Source organism: Salvia hispanica, chromosome 4, assembly GCF_023119035.1.
Source record: "Salvia hispanica cultivar TCC Black 2014 chromosome 4, UniMelb_Shisp_WGS_1.0, whole genome shotgun sequence".
In the NCBI taxonomy this organism is placed as follows: Eukaryota; Viridiplantae; Streptophyta; class Magnoliopsida; order Lamiales; family Lamiaceae; genus Salvia; species Salvia hispanica.
Window position 1 is genome coordinate 14,279,673 of NC_062968.1, and position 21,208 is coordinate 14,300,880.

Sequence of the window (21,208 nt, forward strand, 5' to 3'; positions counted from 1 at the left end):
GTGGGCTGATCTCACCAGTATACTAGGACTTAAATAAAGAAGACGAAAAACTTATCCCTCGAAGAAGAGGAAAAATCGTCCTCTACTAGAGAGAGAGAGGGACGAAATTTTTTGCTAGAAAAAGTGTGTTTTCTGTCTCATTTATTCTCCTATTTATATTAAGTCGCATATTGGGCCCAGATAGGGATCTATGGAAGGTTTTGGATATGAGGCTCCTCCAATTAGCTTTTTACTAATTAAATTAAACCTAATTTAATATAAGCTTATAATTGGAATATTACGAGCAACCAGACAGAAGTAATATTGCACTCCCCATCCATATCCGAAATTATAAGTACTCCGGGTTTCCATCGCTTGATATTTATTTTCCGCTTAAGATAGAAACATCCATTAATTAATTATTATCTGCTATGGACTTAATTAATTAATATCTTATTTATTCCAAGAGTGGACTCAGCAAGAAATTCTTATTTATTATTCATAGAGTAATTAAACTCCAACTAGTTAGGTTCCGAATAATAAAACCTTATTTCAAGCTCCTCTTGAGGATGTTATCAAACGAGACTCACCTCGCGCACGATTCAACATAATAGCAATCCTAGCACCGCTAGATATTAATCACCACTACCCAATATACCAGGCTTATTGGGTTGCGAAAAACTCGCACCATTTGGTAAGTCAAAGTAGTGCATAATCAATACCGTATGCTAAATGCTAACGTACATTGATTAAGAAACAAAAATTTACGAGACCTCGTCTTTCAGTAGATAGCATAAAGACATGTCTCGCTGTTAGATCCAATTCAGTGATATACCACACCAACGTCATCTTATTTCAGTAAGGCTTAGAAATAATCGGACTGACATTGCAACCTTTCACGATAGGTAGTCTAAGCCTATCTAGGTTGTGAAATTCTTCTTTTTCTTTGTTCAGAACTGACCGTGTTACCTTAAAGTGAACGACGCCCACAACCGGTCTACTAAAACAAAGACTTAGACTTTGTTAAGTTACTTATACATTTAAACATGTAATAAACATCCATTAAATGTAAAACATAACAACATTATGACAAAAATAATCTGTTTATTCCTTTGAAAAATAAAATAAGAGTTTTAAAGTATTCAATCACTCAAAAGGTGATTTCTAGTATACAAACTCTAACAGTAGAACCCTTCCAGGCAGCGGGAAAGTTCTTCCACTCCCAATGCATAAAATCTATGTTGTCTAACATCCCCGGGAACCCATGCTTCTCCACGTACATCTGCATCAGGGCTTCGAAGAACTGGAAACACAGGTATCGACGCTCTAAAGCGTCAACGGTACGCATAAACAGCTCCAAGCGCATCCTAAAACTCCGCCTGAAAAGGTTGGCCCCCAACCGCGGCTCCGAAGCGAAGTAGTCGTCATATAGCCGCTGATGTGCAGTTTGGTGATCCCGATCAATCACTGCTCGGCGGTGGACAAAGGGTCGAGGTCGAGGTACCGCCGGCTGCAAAGCCCCCTGTATCAGCCGGTCTATCTCACCGGACGTATAGGCCTCCAATGCTTAGTCCATTTGCCTTTCGTACTCCTCAGCATCCCCACCACTACTACCACTACTAACACCCGCATTACTCATTTCACGTTGTTGCTCTTGTATAGAAATTAGGAGAGAGAGAAAACTCGTTAACACAAGTGGTGCGAATGAAAATGACGTGAAAATCGCGTATATATAGTGTTTCAAAAATTTAATTAAAAAAAAATTGTTGGCCGATCACTCTCCGATCGCCCGCCTGCAATGGCAGCCATCCAATCAACGAGCGCATCGGCCAGCGCTCGCAAACCGGCGTGCGCTCGCCGAAATGGCGCTCGCCGGTTGCAATGGTTCGCCGAGCGGACCGGCCAACGCCGGGAATTGGCTAGCCGGCCCGCTCGCCGCCATTGTGGATGCTCTTAGTTTTTGAAATATTTAGAGATTGTCATCTTTCATTGAAACTGACATGTGACATTAAATATTAAGAAAAATATAATATAACATTATATCATTGCAGAGGCGGACCTAGCAAGGAGCATGGGAGACCCTTAGACCACCCACTCATTTTAGAATTTCCTATATATGTACTATTCATTCAATAATTATCATGTCATTCCATAGGTCAGTTGGTCGCGAGTGGTTGGTCTAGTATCTCGTTCGTCACAGATCCGAATCCCAGTAGCAGCGAGTATATGTTGATTGGATTTTCTAAAAGCTAGACAGCTAAATAGAATCATTTATCCATTAATTTATTTAATTATTTTTATTTTCTCATTGCTAAATTAATTTATTTGTCTGATTCTTATAGTTAAACCATTAATATTTTTTCACACTAGTACTTTTATATTATTTTGTTTTTTAATGTAAATATTGTATGTAACATCATAATCTAAGAATAAAATAATTATTTACTTACATTCTATATGCATATATATGATATTAGTAAATATAATTTTAATGTTATGCTTTTTATTTAAAAATATATTCTTCAATTATTTTGAAGATGACCTGTACTTGAATTTATATTGCTCATTTTTTAATTATTTATCTCATATTATGTGTATTGTTATGTCGTGATTGTTTCTGGTGTTATTGATACTGAAAATATACAATTGTTAACGTTAGTTTGGACGCTCCAGTATCAAAGTCCCGCATGTGCCATTGTATCAATGCATTGAGTTCATTATTTACTACATTGCATCTACCACATTATACAAATATATCTACAACACCTTCGATTATTAGTTAAGATTGATTTTCTAATCTATGCTTAGTACATAAATGAATCTTATAGATGTTGTAATCTTGAATTTTTGACGGCTGATCACCTTAATTTATATTACTGGATTCAAGTAGTAAAACACCTTAAAGTATGGATATTACCTACTTTAAATTATCAAAACAACCTCAAAAAGGGAGCAATAAAACTCCTAACAAAAGTTCGTCCATGCTTTCCGAAAAATGGAATAAACTGCTGCTCATCGCCCCACGTAGCCGCAGGTGAAATAATAGAGATTGAGAAGAAGATAAGATACAGAGAGAGAGAGAGAGAGAGAGAGAGATAGAGTTAATCGTGTGGACTGTGGAGTAAACCCCTATAAACTATACATATGTTTAGATTTTTAAAGTGATGGAACAAAACCATGTTTTTTTAGTACGTAAGCATATTCAAGTCCATTCAACACAACATAAACTAGTAATTTTCCATAGACATTTTCTTCATGGATAATCTTAATAGGAAATTACTCCTATTAACAAAAATTGTAAATTAAATACTACAATATAATCATAAACCTAATTGGATTGATGAATCGTAATTAATAATTGTAAAATTTAACTAAGAACACTGGTCATGTAATTGAAAATAAAAATTGTGCAACCCTTCAAATGTCTATAGACTATAGGATATAGCAGTATCTAAAGTACTTCTTGGGTGGGGGGTAACGCACATTAATACTTCAATTTTAAAAATAGTTAATGAGAGATCTCGGCCGACGTGAAAACCCCATCTCCAAAGCTCTAATGAAGAACTATACTACTATTAATTAATCATCTATGGCAACGTAAACGTATTATATACGATGGATCTAGAATAATAGTATATGGTGGCGTGAAAGCCGTCCAAAATTCTAAGTTGCATTAAATTCCATGGCAACGTGATCATAGTACTACATTAATTGGAGAATAATAAAAGAATGCATCTAAGGGAACAAGCTAATTAATGAAGCAAACATATACTAATACTACTATTTTTCACAGCTTGGCTTTCCGATCTGCCTATGGCTGTGCTTCACTATATATTCACGCACTTTTCACATCGAGATTGGATAGATTGGTTTTGGTACAAAAAAAATGAGGAGAGAAGGTGGATTTGATTTGATATTGATATCGTTGGCGGTGGCGCTAGGGCTGAGTTTGTACGTGGGGCGGATGCAGGCTGCGGTGACACTGCCGCCTGAGTCGAGGGCGCTGAAGCGGCACTTGTACAAGAAGCTCAACACGTGCGCGAATGTGGAGCCGTTTGTGAGGCATCAAGTGAGGCTGTGGTGGACTCGAGAGAAGAACATTACTGCCAAGCTGCTTAAGCTAGTCTACGCAGACTGCATGGTTAATGTCAGTATTTCTTTTTCACACAAATCTTAAATACTATACTAGTTTTAATTTTGTTGACTCGTGGGACTAATTCACAGTATAATATTTGTGATGTTCATGCAGGGGTGCGATGCGTCGATTCTACTGGACGGGCCACACACGGAGAAAACATCTGGAAAAAATTCGGGGTTGGATGGTTTTGTACTGATTGACAAGATCAAGAAGGTTCTGGAAATACGATGCCCCCGCGCTGTTTCTTGCGCTGACATCCTCCATCTTGCTACTCGCGATGCTCTTTATTTTGTACGTTCAGTGGCCCATGAGACATATATAGTGGTTTCAGTTGTGACGTTAGCTACTGTTGTAGTTTTTTTTTATTATTATTTGCCAGCAATGACTGATTAGCATATATAAATTATAATAGGCGGGAGGACCCTCGTATCCAGTCTACTTAGGCAGAAGAGATGGAATGGAATCAAAAGCATCATGGGTAGATCTCCCCTCGCCGGCCATCTCCATCGATCAAGGAATCGCCTACTTCAAATCGAAGGGCCTTGACGATATGGACTACGCTACCCTTCTTGGAGCACACACCATGGGAAAAACGCACTGCGCCAACCTCAACGACCGTCTCTACAACTTCAACAAGACTAGGAAACCTGACCCCTCCATTGCCAAATCCCGACGGGATGAACTGCGAAAGCAATGCCCCAAAACCCTCAAGAAAGGCCAGAAAGACCCGACCGTGTTCCTGACTGACGACCAGTACAGGTTCAGCAACAAGTACTACAGCAACCTAGTGTCCAACAAGGCAGTTTTGAAGGTGGATCAAGACCTGCTCCAGAGCTACAACACGAGTCAGCTGGCGCTTGAATACGTGGCCATATTGGAGCACTTGAAGCAGCAGTTTTCGCTCTCGATCAGCAGGTTGGGAGGCCTTAAGGTGCTCACAGGGAATCAAGGGGAGATTCGCCTAAACTGCCGTTTCACCAACAAGAACAACCCCTACACCTAGAAATCTAGGATCATTCATCACCTACTCCAAATAAATTGCTTCTTTTTTCTATTTGTTCTTACTGTCATGGAGAGTGTCCAGGTGTTATATTTTTTGCGCTGAATTAGTGCTGCTATAATCTGGGATTTAATAACTCAAGTATGATTGAATTGAATTTTCAGAATTTATTTTTTCTAGATATAGTAAACAATACTGGCCAGATCCTAAAGAGTAATGTCATAATCTATATGTACAATAAGTGCATTTAGAGAGAGGGGAAAACCTTGAATCTATATGCATCCAAAGGCGCTAGGCAACGAAGGGAGCCTCTCTATCTTCTGGGACCACAATGTCAACCCTCATCATTGGCTTGTACTTGTTAGGCACATGAGCACCCGCCTGCGCGCACACCTCGACCACCGCTGGAACCTTGCCATAGAAACTCTTGAGCGCGCTCTTCAATGGTGGCCCTTTCGGATCTTCCACATGCCACACGTAATTAGGCGGGAACACCTCATCAACCGTCGCGTCTTGCCACCCGTGCTTCCCGTCCCTCCACTGATGCTTGAACTCTCCACAGAGCTTCGCGTTGTGGCCCCATGGCCCCACGTGCACTTCTGAGCAGTACCCACATGCCTTGACGCTGTATTTTCTCATCAGCTTCGTCACGCCCCATCTGACTTTCTCGTACGCGTTGATTGTCGCCTGCGCGACCATAGGGACCTCCTGCTCCGTTGGGGGAGGAAACCGCTCCAGGGCTCGGTAGGTGTCGAACTCAACAATCTGTGACCCTGGACTACCTGGTAGGAAGGGTTTTGGTTCATCAACATGTCCGCCAATGTCGATAACTTTCTTACCGAGCATTCGGATTGGTTCTGTTCTCCTTCTTGAAGGATATTCTGGCAACTCGATCCCAGCTTGGATGCAGAGTTCAACTACCGCAGGAATCCTGTCATAGCTGAATCTGGTTTCATGCTTAATTCGCCGGCCATATGGATCATACATATGGTATGATTCGATGGGGGTGAGAACATCGTTGATGGAACCCTTTATCCATGAATGGTAATTTCTGCGGCTTCCACTAGTTGAGCCATGACAGTCTTGAATCTTGTGACCAACCTGCGCAACATGAATTTCTGAACACTCGCTGCAAGAAAAAGCACAAGAATGTTACTGAAAGGACTAAAATCTTGTGGCTGATCTTAATACATTCTGGTTCTGTACAGTACCTGCAAGCATGGACTGGAACAACGTGCAGAAGCTGCGCTAGTCCACTAATTAAAACTTTCCAAGCATCAAGTACGTCATAAGCCACTGGTATCAGGTCGGGTACAAGTATTCCATTCTTAGGAGGCTCGAGGTGTTTCTCAATCCCCATTTGTGCAAGCTTCTTATCCTCTCTTGCTGCTTCCACAATCTTCTTCAGGGGAATGGGAAAGGGCTTCTTCTTCTTCTTTGGCAACACTGGTGGAAGATCCACATTCTGGGGTAATATCTCATGCTTCTTCACCCTTCGATGATGGTTAGTCCTTCCATATCCACAGAATATTTCAGGTCTCAATATGGAATTAGCTTTGCTATACACAAGGCGAACCTGAAACTGCAAAAGCATTTATTAACTTTATTCGGGATAGGTAACACAATATTTCAAGTTAACTTTTGTTTACTATTCAATTCTCAGTAAGAGAAAATTTAAAAGATATAGACAGGTCCAGGGGAGTGGCAAACAAAAAGTGATGACTGTGCGCTTGTGAAATAAAATAAAACGGGACATGAAGCAGCAGGCAGGGGCACATAAGTTACATAATCAGATGAATAATCTTCTTCAATATTACTGAAATGCAAACTAATTTATCAAATCAAAGTCTTATGTAACATTTTCCCCTGTGCAACATGAGTTTTGTCAAGAAATTGCTATTATCTTATGCATGTGATGTTACAAAGTAGATTGTAGTTCAAAAATAAAAAATTGATTCTTGACATTGTGAGTGCACGTTTCAAGAGCATCTGAGATATTACAACTGAGTTTGGATTATGCAGTACACTTCATATAAATGGCTAAGAAAGATAATATGTGATGGCTGGTTTCACTTTTCATTTGATGTTAAAGAAATTAAGGCTTGTCTTGAAGCAATTGTAACTGAAACACTGTACTGCACCCTTGCAATTGGAATCAGAACTTTTCGGCCTTGTTGCGCAGCATAGCAGCAAATTCCACTTCTTCATAATGTTTACTACTCTTTTCTTATAGAATCAATGAAGTATCCTAGAGCTTTTAGGAAATAAATACACGCGCTTTAAGGTGAATCACTAAGGAGCTTTTGAATATGTCCACGCGTTCTCAAGAAAGCAAGGTCTTTTTCCACTTAATTCTACAAAATAGCTTAAAGCATCTACTCCGAAGAAAATGTAATGGATGGAGCTAAATGTATTATTCTCTTCCTCAAATGAATCAATGGCATGTAGCAGCATTCTCTTGCATTAGTTCTCTTGTCCCTCACTCTTCATGCATATTTAGTGAAAATTACTACTGTAAGCAATGTTGCACAATACCATGCAACTTCTTTGAAAGCAGAAAACAACACATAGCCATCATCCAGTGTTTCACTCGGTATAGATATCATAAGAATTAAGTATTTAACAATAATGAACGGTTTTTGGAAATTTTCACTAGTCAAAGGCCTTCATAGTAGAATTGGATCTTTGGAAGCTAGCATTTCAATGAACAAAGAATTCTTTCTCCCAGAAGATATATCAAACAATAAAGGAGAAGAAATGAGCAATGTTGATGGAGTAGCTTCCCTGGACAATGATTGATGGAGGTGAGGAATCTTTTACACAGCTTCTAGATTAATCTAATTTTATCAAATTACAAGACAATAAATAATAAGATATGCTGAGTGTCAGACCAAACATGTCCCAAGTCACCAAACAGCCATAACAGAGACAAGAGAAGCTATAATTGGTGAAAAAGAACCTTTTGTCCATGGAAAGTTGATCTTGGAAATGGAGTATCAAACGACTTATTTTCTGCCGGAGCTAGTGAAGTGCCTGGCAAGAAAAACATAAAGCATAAAGCATGCCATAGTTTGTAGTTCATAATGCTTCAGAAAGGAAGAAATAAATGACAAAAAGTCCAAAATTGGAGATGATGCCTCAAATTGATTGTGATCACCCCATCTCAACCATCAAAACAGTATTGTGTTGTACTGTTAGTTAGATAAACAAATCCAATGCGCACACTCTATCCGGTTATTGAGAGGAAATCGGTTATAAAAAGGTCTTGGGAAAAAAAATAAATACTTACCCTTGTTTAGTGGAGTCCATGGCACAAAAGCACCAATGGATAGTTGCCGGAGCATTTACACTCCAGGAGGATTTCTTAATTTAGAAACCTGCATTGGTATTGTAAGGAAATAGCAGAATATCAATACGAAGACATAGACACGGACCCTGCTATTGGCTGAAGTGAAGTTCATAACATACTAGGATTAATTGAAGAGCAAAATAAAAAATTTGGGGCTGACGGAAGCAGCGCTACTTGAATTTCGGGCGAGTTCGCAAGACGGGGGAGTGGTGTTGAATTTTTAGAGTGAGAGAGAAAAAGACAAAAATCTGTTGGTGGAGAGATTTATTTTTTTTCTAATTATTTCTCTCAGAAATAACCAAATTAATCCCTAATTTTCACCACAAGTTTAATGCTCCAATTTTATATTCCCATTTCAACTCAACGCCATATACACAAAGCTCATCTCTCCCATGGCGGAAAACGCCCATCTCTATTCCTCTGCCCACAATTGCATAAACCACCCAATTTCTAATCCAACTACAAAGGTATATCTTTATCTCTCCCACCATCCAATTCCAATTTTCTTTCATTTGCATCCATGTAATCCGCAAACTAAATCGAACAACCCGAAATTAGAGTTGAACTTTAAAGAATACAGAATTGAATGAAGAACTTAACTGGGAAAAACGGGGCCGCCTGAGCTGGAATGGCACCAGGCAGCGGCGGCAACCTGGTTTGACAGCGGACAGCAGCAAAGAAGAAGAAGCGACCAAATCTTCTTTTGAAAGAGGAGATCGAGAGGGACGTTGAGAATCTAGTGTGCCGGACGCAATGGAGTGGAAATTTGAGTTTCTCTTATTGAAATTTTTAGATGGATCGAAAGAGATAAAATTAGAATAAAAATATTATTCAAATTGGTTAATTTTGTAAATATTGTGGTCGTGAGATTATTAAGAAAATATTGCGCTGAAAATATTAGGGGTAAGTGGTTATATAGTTTTAAAAAATGTTAAAAAAACTTCTTCGCAATTCTCATTTCTTGGTGACACTAGCTTTAAAAAATGTTAAAAAAACTGAGTCCGAAAAAGTTAGTAGAATATAAGTTTCACTTGTATATACTATTAGTTTTAAATGAAATGTTAGTAAAATGAATTAGTGGAAGGTGAGACCCTATAGCTATTTAGGGTAAAAGTAAACTGAAACTCCTATTCGCCGACAGACTAAAATAGAAAAACGAGACTCCTATTTGCGGACAGAGGGTGTAATTTGTAAATATTGTGAAAGAAATAATAAGAAAAAGAAAAAAAAAACATAAAATTTTAAAAATCTCTTATTTTGAATATTTCGTATGTCACAATCCAATATTTCGAAAGATCAACGAATTTAATCTCTTTTTCTGAAATCTCTCTATTTGGACGTTTGGCGAATGCTAAGTGAAAGGATAAATAGAGATGTTGAAAATATTTACTGTCCGGTAATATTTGATTGGTTTTGTATAGAGATGTTAATTGGCCAGTCCAACAGATTTCGGGTCAGCCTTACTCGGATTTTAGGGTTAATCATGTGCGGATTAATTGGGTTATGGTTTTTAGGGATTAATATCTCATAATTTCAAATTAATTCTTCGATGTTTATTAGTAAAAAAACATAATAATGGTAGTATAATTTAATACTCCCTTCGTCCCTGAAAATTTGTCACTTATTTCCTTTTTCGTTCGTCCCTAAAAATTTGTTACATTTCACTTTTACCATTTTAAGTAGTGGACCCTACATTCCACTAACTCATTCTCACTCTCATTTTATTTAAAACTAATATATAAAAGTAGAACTCACATACCACTAATTTTTTCAACTCACTTTCTATTACATTTTTTAAAACTCGTGCCGGATCAAATGGTGCCAAATTTCAAGGGACGGAGGGAGTACTAGTTAAATGTACGGTGTCATATGTGATACGTATCTATAATCTTTTATAGCCTACACCCTCAAATCTAGATACAAAATAAATAAATTATATAATGATTTTATCTTGTACGCTAATATATCCATTGAACCTAATCTGTTGAAGTGAGAAAAAATGAAATTAACTTCTCAGATGAAGACGACGTGGATCGAAGGAACCTGGAGCGGCGAGACTCCTTACCGGAATACACTTTTTGAAACCCTAGCCCTCTAAATTTGATGAGCTATTTGGGTCACTCTATCGGGTTCGAGCCACCCTATCCTCCTCAGTTTTCTACTCCAAAGTACAAACCTTTTGTTTTTCAGAAAACGACTCTAAAAAAAATAAAAAATTGGAAAAGTAATACTGACTTGCGTTTATAAACTTGTAACATTAATTTCAAATATATTTAAATTAATCCTATTTTCTTATAAATGCCTAACTAGCTTTTATTGTTAAAAAAACGGTAAAACACACAAATCCAAAAATAATGAAGAAAAACATAATCCCTGTTGCAATAAATAAATACAATACAACAAAATAAACAAACCAAATTTTGTGAATTAAAGCTCTTCTTTATAGTAGTAATAGGTATCCATTACGATATTTTCTTCTTCAGGTGGACATGAATCAAACAAATGAACACCATCGAGAAGATCGTTAATTTCAATAGATTATCCTAAATAATTTTCATTTATCAAGACTAATCACCAACGACAAACACCATCAGGGGGAGGAACATAAGTACTGACACAATAAGTAGATGAGTATTTTGCCCTATACATTTCAAGGAGTAGGCTACTCAGACAAGTATCTTTCAATTCAATGTATTGTACCCAGATTCTACATTATCAAATAAGCACGCTCCAAATGCAACAGTGTCTTCAAAGTCGCCCCATTTGCTGAATTACTTTATTTGTTTAGCACTCAGAAGCATAACGTATCATGAAGACATGAGTTGATCTTTCATTGTCCATCGAGAGTTCCAAGCGCCTCTGTTAGAAGCCTTTGTGCTTCTTCTCTTCTCCTGTCACCGGATATATATACATGATTGATATACAGTGAAAACCTTAACAACTTTAATAGAAAGCAAGGCAAGAACGAAGCAGGGATAAAAACTGTCGTTTCTAGAGCGAGAGATAGAGGGTACTGGCTTTACAAAATCAAGTCTGGCTTAAATCATGCTTCTTGCATCATATTTACTAAAGTTTACTATAAAACAAGTCAATTTCAGGTTTAACGATGGAAACTGAGTGATCGACCGGCATGTCTGTATGCAATGAAATTTTGACTACAGAGTACAGATGCACCAAACATTCGGCTCGGAGATATTTCATATACAGAGTCCTAAAGCGATGTCAGACAGAAGAGGAACATACACCACTTCCATACAGTGGTTATAAGAAACCATGTAGCACAAATATAATGTCCTTGACTCAGAATCAATTTAAGAGATATCAATAACAGAAAAAGAAAACTGTAATGAGCAAATACTTTATCTTTGCTAGACTAATGGAAACAATATGTTAACAATTATCTTCTCTTATGCCCGACAACCATACTTGGATGGTGATAAGTGAAAAGTAAAAGTTGCATCAAACTGAAATTTAAATATAGGTCTCATTCATTAAACAACAGAACGGACAGATTCCATGTCCGCTGCAGAGTTTCGCAAAGGTTACATACCTTTTAATGTCCTCAACAGCTTGTTTACGCCGCTGTATCTGCAGTTCTAGGATATGTATCAATGTTGCTCTAGCCTGAGAAAATAAAGGGAAAATGTATATTAAAAGAAGCCAAAAGCCAATGGTTGTTTCTTTAATCAACAAGCAAATCAATGCTGCCTAAGTTACTTCACCTGGTGCGGACGCAGAGAATTCAGAAGGTGATATAAATTCTTGAAAATTAAAGAGATGTCTTCTACTCTCCTAGCATACTGCGATGGACGCTCTACAAGAACATCAGCAAGCTCCAAAATATTTAACTGCAATTCCCTGTTAAGAGACCTGAGCTCTTTCTTGAAATCTAATGAAAAATCAAATGAACAAATTCAGTTTTGGACGGCATTCTTTCACCAACTTGAGAATAATAAAGCACATATCTACATAAAGAGATGAAACACAGGTAAGCTTGTAAGATTAAATTACATCTTCTTAAGCATGAGGGCATCGATAATTCACAAGAACAATGATGCTAAAATAGAAAGAATGCTCTTAAGTCTTATCCTTTTTTTCTTACCTTAATAATAGAATCTATATGCTTGATTTGATTACTGGACTGAAATTTGATCTCCTGGCATAGGGTCTGACAGGATCTAAAATTTAACTTCAACACAATGCCAGTATCTAACACCAGAACGGGATTAAAAGGCTAAATTCTGTAAGCTCAGTATCATTTCCACATATCATCTAGAGTGCATGTTATTAAAAATGTAGCTATTCAATCTTAATTTCTAGGGGTTCTATTTTCTTCATGCTCAATCTCAATGCTCGTGACTGTTATAGTGAATTCTATGGTACATGTGGTCAATTTCTGCTGAGAAAACAGTCTTATGGGAATTAAAAGCAATGCAGTAATTAAAAGGATGATATTGTCCAGGCTCGGTGTGGTCGATGTCATAGGCCAAGGTTCTTTTACAAACAATGTGAACATCACACCTATTTAACGTGGACATTCAAATTTAGATAATAACAATACTGATTTATTGAAATGCAATGTATTCCATATCCAAATTATGAATTTTTGTGATGCCTAAACTCTCAAAGCTCTTTAGCTCTCACAAAGCCTGAACCAACTCTTTAAAAACAAGAAATAAACATCATTCAAAAGCATAAAAGAGCAAACAAAAACCGTAATTGACATTGACTCGATTAAATTTTGACACTGAATTAGGTATATTGTGTTGCGTTGAAAGTAGGAATTCACGCACATACCAATATTGGGCCCCTTAGGGTATAACTGACGAACGCCCTGTTCTTCTAGACCTGGAAGGACGTCATCCGTCTACAAGATAGTTAGTAAAAGAGAAGGTTAGAGAAACAGAGTATCAAATCCCCCAATTTTACAGTTGTTGATCGGTAATTGCATTCTACAGCTGCAGTATATACCGTGTAGCTGGCGCCATAGAGGGAGTAGGGGCCTTCAATAGGAGGCGGCGGCGCGGGGCAGGAATCGGGGTCGTCGGTGTAGTTTTTGTAGAGCCTGTAATACGGCGGCGGCGGCGGATAAGTGGCCGTCGCCATGGGATAATTGGAGATCAAGGCAGCAATTAGTGGAGAGAGAATTTTTCACATGCCAATTCAAATTTAAAATAGTACTACTACTATGAACGAACAATTCATTTTTCACAAAGTTGTTTGTTCATAATTTAAACGGTCATTTTGATTGAGTAGAAGTTTTAAGAAATATGTATAAAAATGAGTAGAAAAATTAATTGAAATATGAGTATCACTTTTACTGCTCTATTGGATCCCACCACATTCTTGAGCAATAGGAATTTTAAGAAAGATTGTTACTTGAAATAAATACAGAAGAAAAAATATTAAATATTTCTAATATGTTGGGACATCCCAAAAGGAAAAGTTGGTCTAATACCTTGGGACGGAGGGAGTATATTTTATTATTTTGATTTGTCTTACAATAAGAGTCTTATTTCACTATTATCAGTAGGTCTTACATTTCACTACTTATTTCACTCACATTTTATTATCATAAGGACTCGTTTGGTAGCTCTGAAACACACTTTCCTTCATTAAGTTCATGAAAAAATTGAGCCTGGATATTTTTTGTAGTGGAAACGTTCGACTACAAACCTCTCGCGCTTCCGTCTTGCACGAAAAAAAAATGCACATTTTTGCTCCAATTGCACTTGAATTAAGTTGTATTCTCATACGCAATGAGGTGGAATCATTGACGTGTATGAATTGAATTAAATGTGAATATAGTTAACGTGATTATGTTAGGAAAATCATATCCGCTTTAATTGATATGATCATCATTATATATAACACCGCCAAAAGCAAATGTTATCAGTTGGCATCATCAGAAACGAAGCTGCCAATTACAAAATTCCGCAGCAGCATATTGTAAGTAACAAGGGAAACCATATCCCTTAGCCATTTTTACTCATCTTCATTCCCTCCCTCCGTCAAAAGTGTCTCTGCTAAGCTTCTCTTGTTAGAAAACCAAGGTTTTCTTCATTCCGACCACTTTCTTCCCTTAGAAAATTTCTCGGTCTTTGCCCGTCGCATCCAGTAGCTCTGTTCGTTCGCAGCCAGGCCAGTTGGATACTTCTTATCTCTTATGCAGAAAAAATACCATTCTTTCTCCTCCAATTTCTCTCTCCCTACACAAATGTACTAATTAAATTGGAAATTTATCCATTGGAATATAGAAATAATTCAAACTGGGTTGACTTCATTTTCAATTGAACTAGATATGATTTTCCTAACATAATCACGTTACTATATTCACATTAAATTCAATTCATACACTCAAATGATTCTACCTCAGAGCGTCTAAGAAAGAAAGTCACACAATTGAATTTGAGCGCAATTGGAGCGAATATGTGCGATTTTTTTTCGTGCACGAGGAGAACATGAGAGGTTTGTAGTCGAAAGTTTCCACTAAAAAAAATATATCCAAGCTCGGTGTTGGAAATTAAAAATGTCAATTGGTCGCTAACATCCCGAACTCTGGCCGAATAATGAATCTTTACATAAACATCAAATTTGGTCAATTGACTATTCTAATGGATTTCCAGATGAGAGTTTTCAAGATATCAGCTGCTTCTTCATATCTGTGATGGTAAAATTTGGTCGAGACTTAGCTTTTAGGTGCTTTGCGCTTCAACAATGCGTGGCCTGATGAGTCACTGCCCCGTGACCGGCAACGACAGTGGCAGCAGCCCAATCTGGAGGGAGCCACTCACCAGCAAACCATAGAGGAAATCGTCAAATCTTATTTTGTTTTAAAGAGTAAAATACTACTTTCATCCTTTAAACATATAAATTTTTGAAATGGTACCGATTTTAATGCATAACTGATATAATAAAATAAAAAAATCACACCTTATTAGAAAGATTATTTTTTCTAAAATAGAAAGCTTCTAATTTTAAGAAACGAAACAAAATGGAAATAATTCCTATTTTTAAAAAAAGAAATAGCAATTTTAGTTTGTAACAATCCATGTAACTCAAAACGATATGCTAATATAAACAAATAGTAGTATAACTGTTTAATTCATAGATGCAAAAACAAAAACAACTAAACACTCATAAGTGGATCCAAAAGTTCCCATTTTAGCAAATATTTTTCACATCTGTTTCGAAAGATGGAATCAGAAGCAAGTTACATGGTACAATAGAGAAGGCAGCAGCACAAATCCTTGTAAGAAACAGCAAAATTAGTTAGAAAATTAACAAATAATCAAAGGGATATGAAACAGATGAGTCAGCCAGCTAAATGACTAGGTGCGTTGTTGAACATGGTGTGCCACATATAAGCTTGAGAAAGCACCATCTCTAGTTCGACATCCGTCCAGTTGTGCGTAGGAAGGTGCTGAAGAAACATCACCATCTCCTGGAAATCCAGCTTCCGTATCTTTTCCGACCACTGCAAACATACAAATTCAATCTCCAACTTCATAACTAACCTAAACACCCGAAATAAAAACTCAAATACTGAGTTCGTACAAGAATGTAAAAAATACAAGGTGTCGCCCATTACATGTTCGGAGATGGATAAATTTTATGTAAAATGAGACTCTTAAGTTATCACTTATCTGATGTTTGGTTCTCTAGTGCTATGAGTTTAATTTTTCAATTCTCATCTTTTAATTACAAAAATAGCAATAGACAAAATGCACAAAGTGATTTTACTTACCGTCAACAGAAAACTAGCAGATATGTAGACAAGAAAATCCGGTAGTGCATCACCTTCAGCAAGATACGTGTCCCACAAACGACTAACAAGACCGAATGGAATCTGAAAATAACATTGAAACATTCACAGTTGATGGTACTTACAAATTAATGGAAAAACTTGAATAGGTAGCATGATAATGTAGGCTCCGTACCTCTCGTATAAGAAGGCAATTGAACCAGCGGAAAGCAAATTGAAGAAACTCAAGCCCTTGGTCCTCTATGTGCTTTAAAACAGGTTCTAATTCATTTGGAAAGAAAGAAGTTAATCGGTAAATCAATTATCTCAATAAATGAGAGATTGGTATACTAATTCCAAAACTACTTTTTCATCTAACAATCACAAATGGAGCAACCAAATTTGGAGTTTATGGGGTTTTTAATGCAAGGACATGTTATCTAAATGGACAAGATTCTAGGTACCTATTTCAAGATAGAAGCAACTGGATTAACTATTAAGATCTTACCATCAATCCTTCTAACCAGTTCCTTCAGCTTAAACACAAGACGTTGGATTCCTGGCTGGGCAAAGGTGTAATGATCTTGCATACCATCAAGCAACTTCGACAGACACCAATAACTATCAGCTTCAACATTTAATATTTTCTCACGAGACAGATCAGCCATTGACCAAGTGTCAATAGTACCCTCCAGGTATTCTGATAAAAAAACAACTAAGAAAGGTGTAGCGAGATCGTTTATTCCTTGCACGTAACCACTTGCAGGATGCCGGATAGCCCTTGAATTGGAAAAGAATAGCATTATTTACCACAGAATTTGATATGAAGGATGGCATAGGGAATCAAAGAAACAACAGAATGATTGATGGATGCATCATAAAGCTTCATTTCTTATAAAGAAAAATATCATATGTTTCCCAGCAAGACAACCATGCAACTATGAAGCTCGTCAGATTTTTTCAGTTAAGAATACACCATGGCAACAGGTTTATTGAGAAATAAACTATTTCCAGTTCAAAAAATCCACAAGCAGTGATGAAAAAAGTGCCAACGTTAATAATTAAACTTATAATATATCAAGTATCCTTAAAAGAAGATGCCTAGAACACTAGGATTTAAATCACTGTTTTTATCTTATATTATCAACACAAAATTCTTCTCGTGATTCGGCTTGCATCATCCTAGCCTATATTTGCCACCAAAAAGAATTCCTGACACCAAAAAATCATTTGGGCTTACAGATCTCTCCAGTCACATTTATGTAAATATTGAATTGAGAATCAAAGGTGTGTGAAAACATAATCTAGTCTAGATAGAATTATTCCAGAATAATCCTTTAGAATAGAAACGTGAAACAAGGTTCCTTCACTCAAAATTAGTATACTGTTGAGATGCTCATAGATGAGAGAACAAACAGGACCACCAATAAAAACCAAACAGATGCAAAATTGGACCAAGAAACGGCATTGACCATGTATAAAGTATTCTCTCCAGTGACTTCTGTACTTCAGCTTGTTGAAAGAAAGACAGATCAGGTACAGTTCTGGGACAATCAACAGCAATCTGGCAAGTTCATGAGAAATAATAATTAGTACTCCGTACTATGTAATAAGTGATAACACACCAAAGGACAAAGAAACCATAAAAAAGATCTACGATTATTAACCTGACGAAGCATTCCAATCTCTTCATCTGTGCGCAGTGTATCAGGAATATCATAATATTGCGCAACATGATCAAGATACTCCATGCGCTTTCTTCTCAGAACTCCCTCCCTTCTATCTGAATTAGAGGGTGCATATCCCTGTTGTCAGTTCATCTTCAAAGTTCAAGAATAGAATAAAATACTAAAACTTGGCATCGTAAGCCTTAACAATCACAAGATAGGAATAAAAAGGTCAACCAACAAATGTTCCATAAATTGATGCAAAGGATTCTTTGAAAAGAATCGATTAAGACTACAGCAGCACTACTATAAGATTATAGCTCCATATTCTACACTTAGAAGTTAGAATACGAAAAATCAAGATAGACAACTGGACTCTTTCATCTCAGGATACTTTGATATATATTGAAACTGGAAACAAAAATTATTGGTCAGCTACTTATGCAAGTGGACATTTCCATACATGTTTTGAAACTTTCACTCAATTTTCAGATTGGGGGCCAGGATCAGGCACCATTCTCATATTCAGTCTTTATGAGCTATTATTTTTATAAAGCCTGTTTTAATCATGAAAGCCTTTACCAAGAGAAGGGACAAGTTCAAAACAATGTTCCAAAGAACCAAGTCAAAACTAAGAGAAAATTATCTAAATTACTAGAACTTCACAGCAATTCAATAATTCAAAAAAGATCAATTGTGAATGCTTATACCAAGAGAAGTCTCCATACAGTTGGACGCAAATAGGGAGGCACACCGCTCCATGATAATTCACGTAGTTTTTCTGCATTATTTCATAAAAAAGAAAAGCACTAAGAGAGTGAAGGAAGATAGCTGTGAGAGACATTCAACATTAACCCCAAGAACAAAGCTGAAAATTTCCTTTCAGCAATAATGTTAAGAAATATCAAATTAATTTACTTTCATGTCTCATTGATATTCAAGTGAGTAGCCATGCTTTTTTGTGAAATACATAAGAGGCATGCAGAGAAGTGACTATCAGAAAACCTGGTTGCACCACATTTTGTATCACTTTCCTATCAAGATGGAGATAGAAAAACAATTGTGATGCATGCCATAAAGCTATGCATTAATGTGTATGCAATTTCACAGCACATATAAATAAACTTGAAATGTATTATCTCTACTTAACATATTTGATTGAAAATGAAGAAAAGTACATACCTAAGATCACAGAGGACCCAGATAATTCTTTTGTGAACTTCATTAGCCTAGCAGAATCCGTAGCTCTAGCTCCTACATTGGACTTAGAAATCTCTTTTGATGTGCTTTGACTACTCGTGCTTGAAGGTTTTGTATTGTTAACTGAGGAACTGGCATTAGTGCTACTTCTGTTTTGAAGTTCATCCTTCTAGGATGAAGAACATCAATCAGTAAGTCAAAGGTTTAACTTTTGAGTTTATATGGATCTGCATATATTTGGGCAACAAAAATGGATACCTCAGTCGATCTGTCCTGTTGCTCACTTTGATCTCTATCACTCTCTGGAGACCTCCTGTCAATGTTTGGGGAATGCAGAGTTGATGGATCCAAAGGGTCAGATCTCCGAGTAATCAATATCTTACCAGGGAAGCTGCGACCCTTGAGCAAACTGTACATAGTATATACGTTACATTTCACTCTTTTCATAAAGGAATAAACTCTAATATCCTAGTGACACCAGAGTTTGGTCGATGTCAGGACCAAACGAGCAACCTACCTTATGCAATTGAGCCCGGCAAGTTAATCTAAGGCAAAGCAGATACCTAATGAATTACTCTAAACAGTATAAAGAGTTGTAATTCAGCAATTTGAAAATGAATTTGATCTACCAAGTCAACCACCTAAGGGCCGTATAACCGAAAAGCCTCAAAGAAGCACAAAACCACTGAATTCATCAGATCTGATCTTATTAACTTAGAACCACCACTTCAATTGCATCATCAACTATCAGCACATATAAACACACTGACAACTCCACAGTTCAGGATCCATTCAATTTTGTAGAGAAATCACACAACCTAAAAAGTGTATGATCATTAGCTAATAGACGGAGCCAATTAACTAAAACTAACACTAATTGGTCACAAAATCGAACTGTAACTTATATTCCAACAAGTCCTCATAATTTAAATGATACAAACCGCAAAATTGGATGCCCTGACAATCAAGTGTAGATCTAAAACAGTGAAAATAATAAACGCGCGCGCACACACACATACCCTTGAACATTTCTAAGAGTTTGATTGAATCTGGAATCGGTAGCTGGAGGAGGTGAAGAAGAAACTGGTTTGTTCCTGTCCTCAGCTCTACTGTTACTGCTGCTCCTCATGGTTTCTGGGACTTCTAGATTTCCGCTAAAATCATCATAAATTTGTTACTACTACGCTGTATGATCGGCGTAGTTGGCGCTGCGTTGAGTCTGATGCATCATTCGCATATTCTGAGTGAATTATCTGAGTGTTTTATTTTTGAAGACATTAGTATTATTTTAACAAAAACTTTAATTTGAATCCCAATATAGTTTAATTGATCCAGCATATTTTAACATGAACAATGTATTGTTAATTATACTTATGCAAAACCAACTAGGTAAATTTAGCTTGATAAATTTTCTCTTTTTTTTATATTAGTAATTTAGTAGTACTTCATTCTTCATGCTACCGTAACTTATTTCTTATTTGACAAGAGATTTTAAAAGGTGTTGGTTATCGTGTTTAATTATAGAGATAAAAAATAGGTGTAGGTATAAAATAAAGAAAGAGAGAATTGAATATTCTCTCAATCCCAACTAAATTGAGTCTTATTTCTCTTTTGGATGTTCCAACTGAGTTAAGTCATTTCTTTTTTTAACAAAAACACAAAACATTCAATCAATCTTACTTTATTATATTATCTATTTTATTCCCTCTTTATCTTTCCTACTCTCTCTCCTACTCTTCAACAAAATTTCTTAATTTCTGTGTCCAAAAGATTTGTCTCAACTTAATTGAGACGAGGAAATATTTAATTTGTGAGAGAAAAAATGATTGAATATATTAATTGGTGAGAGAATTTTCAAAAATAAAAATGTGTCATCTTATTTGAAACAAACTGAAAAGAAAAGTGTGTCATATCAAGTGAGACGGATGGAATAGTAACACTACTAAGTACTAACGAAATACAGTACTAGTTTTTACTTTTAGTTAATCACTTTCTCTTAGAAAGTTAAAAATTGAGAACGAATCCTTAATTAACCTCATGATAGTTAACCTATGAGTTATGACAGGAGTAGAATGATTAGGCCGAATTTAAGATAGTTTCAAGATAATGTTTTTTTTTTTGTTGTTTAATT

The 21,208-nt window shown here is 36.6% G+C and overlaps 4 protein-coding genes across 7 annotated transcripts; 1 reads left to right on the forward strand and 3 right to left on the reverse strand.

The window, feature by feature from the left end:
• Positions 1-3,855: 3,855 nt before the first annotated feature.
• LOC125222649 (probable peroxidase 26) lies at positions 3,856-5,121 on the forward strand. The gene is made up of 3 exons (XM_048125376.1): positions 3,856-4,126; positions 4,229-4,408; positions 4,530-5,121. Exons 1-3 carry the CDS (start codon positions 3,866-3,868, stop codon positions 5,118-5,120), a joined length of 1,032 nt encoding a protein of 343 aa, XP_047981333.1. The 5' UTR covers positions 3,856-3,865; the 3' UTR covers position 5,121.
• A 143-nt stretch (positions 5,122-5,264) lies between these two features.
• On the reverse strand, positions 5,265-9,253 carry LOC125222648 (APO protein 1, chloroplastic). Of its 3 annotated transcripts, none has more exons than XM_048125375.1 (5): positions 9,067-9,253; positions 8,407-8,494; positions 8,077-8,150; positions 6,329-6,693; positions 5,265-6,246 (listed from the first exon to the last, which is right to left on the reverse strand). In XM_048125375.1, exons 2-5 carry the CDS (start codon positions 8,459-8,461, stop codon positions 5,409-5,411), a joined length of 1,332 nt encoding a protein of 443 aa, XP_047981332.1. In that variant the 5' UTR covers positions 8,462-8,494; positions 9,067-9,253; the 3' UTR covers positions 5,265-5,408. The 3 variants fall into 3 exon arrangements, with proteins under 3 accessions (XP_047981332.1, XP_047981330.1, XP_047981331.1); XM_048125373.1 differs by having other exon boundaries at positions 6,329-6,699; XM_048125374.1 differs by lacking the exon at positions 9,067-9,253 and adding an exon at positions 8,586-8,725 and having other exon boundaries at positions 6,329-6,699.
• A 1,725-nt stretch (positions 9,254-10,978) lies between these two features.
• LOC125219514 (mediator of RNA polymerase II transcription subunit 7a-like) lies at positions 10,979-13,716 on the reverse strand. The gene is made up of 5 exons (XM_048121511.1): positions 13,438-13,716; positions 13,264-13,333; positions 12,189-12,355; positions 12,017-12,090; positions 10,979-11,357 (listed from the first exon to the last, which is right to left on the reverse strand). The coding sequence occupies exons 1-5, from the start codon at positions 13,570-13,572 to the stop codon at positions 11,297-11,299; spliced, it is 507 nt and encodes a 168-aa protein (XP_047977468.1). The 5' UTR covers positions 13,573-13,716; the 3' UTR covers positions 10,979-11,296.
• Positions 13,717-15,610: 1,894 nt separating this feature from the next.
• On the reverse strand, positions 15,611-20,334 carry LOC125218145 (TBC1 domain family member 22B-like). 2 transcript variants are annotated; one of them, XM_048119748.1, is made up of 10 exons: positions 20,097-20,334; positions 19,336-19,486; positions 19,060-19,243; positions 18,588-18,658; positions 17,878-18,015; positions 17,683-17,774; positions 16,719-16,990; positions 16,407-16,492; positions 16,214-16,315; positions 15,611-15,943 (listed from the first exon to the last, which is right to left on the reverse strand). In XM_048119748.1, the coding sequence occupies exons 1-10, from the start codon at positions 20,204-20,206 to the stop codon at positions 15,782-15,784; spliced, it is 1,368 nt and encodes a 455-aa protein (XP_047975705.1). In that variant the 5' UTR covers positions 20,207-20,334; the 3' UTR covers positions 15,611-15,781. The 2 variants fall into 2 exon arrangements, with proteins under 2 accessions (XP_047975705.1, XP_047975704.1); XM_048119747.1 differs by having other exon boundaries at positions 19,060-19,246.
• Between the last annotated feature and the right edge of the window lie 874 nt (positions 20,335-21,208).

What these genes read in the sequence shown, in the direction of transcription:
- LOC125219514 (XM_048121511.1), bottom strand. Translation starts at nt 13,572, where the DNA reads ATGGCGACGGCCACTTATCCGCCGCCGCCGCCGTATTACAGGCTCTAC. An exon ending in TCTATGGCGCCAGCTACACG is followed by an intron (nt 13,334 to 13,437) that starts GTATATACTGCA and finishes ACTATCTTGTAG; the next exon opens with ACGGATGACGTCCTTCCAGG. An exon ending in CCCTAAGGGGCCCAATATTG is followed by an intron (nt 12,356 to 13,263) that starts GTATGTGCGTGA and finishes ATTTTTCATTAG; the next exon opens with ATTTCAAGAAAGAGCTCAGG.
- LOC125222648 (XM_048125373.1), bottom strand. Translation starts at nt 8,461, where the DNA reads ATGCTCCGGCAACTATCCATTGGTGCTTTTGTGCCATGGACTCCACTA. An exon ending in ATGGACTCCACTAAACAAGG is followed by an intron (nt 8,151 to 8,406) that starts GTAAGTATTTAT and finishes TTTTCTTGCCAG; the next exon opens with GCACTTCACTAGCTCCGGCA. An exon ending in GTTCCAGTCCATGCTTGCAG is followed by an intron (nt 6,247 to 6,328) that starts GTACTGTACAGA and finishes TTTTTCTTGCAG; the next exon opens with CGAGTGTTCAGAAATTCATG.
- LOC125222649 (XM_048125376.1), top strand. Translation starts at nt 3,866, where the DNA reads ATGAGGAGAGAAGGTGGATTTGATTTGATATTGATATCGTTGGCGGTG. An exon ending in ACGCAGACTGCATGGTTAAT is followed by an intron (nt 4,127 to 4,228) that starts GTCAGTATTTCT and finishes ATGTTCATGCAG; the next exon opens with GGGTGCGATGCGTCGATTCT. An exon ending in CTCGCGATGCTCTTTATTTT is followed by an intron (nt 4,409 to 4,529) that starts GTACGTTCAGTG and finishes AAATTATAATAG; the next exon opens with GCGGGAGGACCCTCGTATCC.
- LOC125218145 (XM_048119747.1), bottom strand. Translation starts at nt 20,206, where the DNA reads ATGAGGAGCAGCAGTAACAGTAGAGCTGAGGACAGGAACAAACCAGTT. An exon ending in AGATTGGAATGCTTCGTCAG is followed by an intron (nt 17,775 to 17,877) that starts GTTAATAATCGT and finishes TGAACTTGCCAG; the next exon opens with ATTGCTGTTGATTGTCCCAG. An exon ending in CTGCTAGTTTTCTGTTGACG is followed by an intron (nt 15,944 to 16,213) that starts GTAAGTAAAATC and finishes GTATGTTTGCAG; the next exon opens with TGGTCGGAAAAGATACGGAA.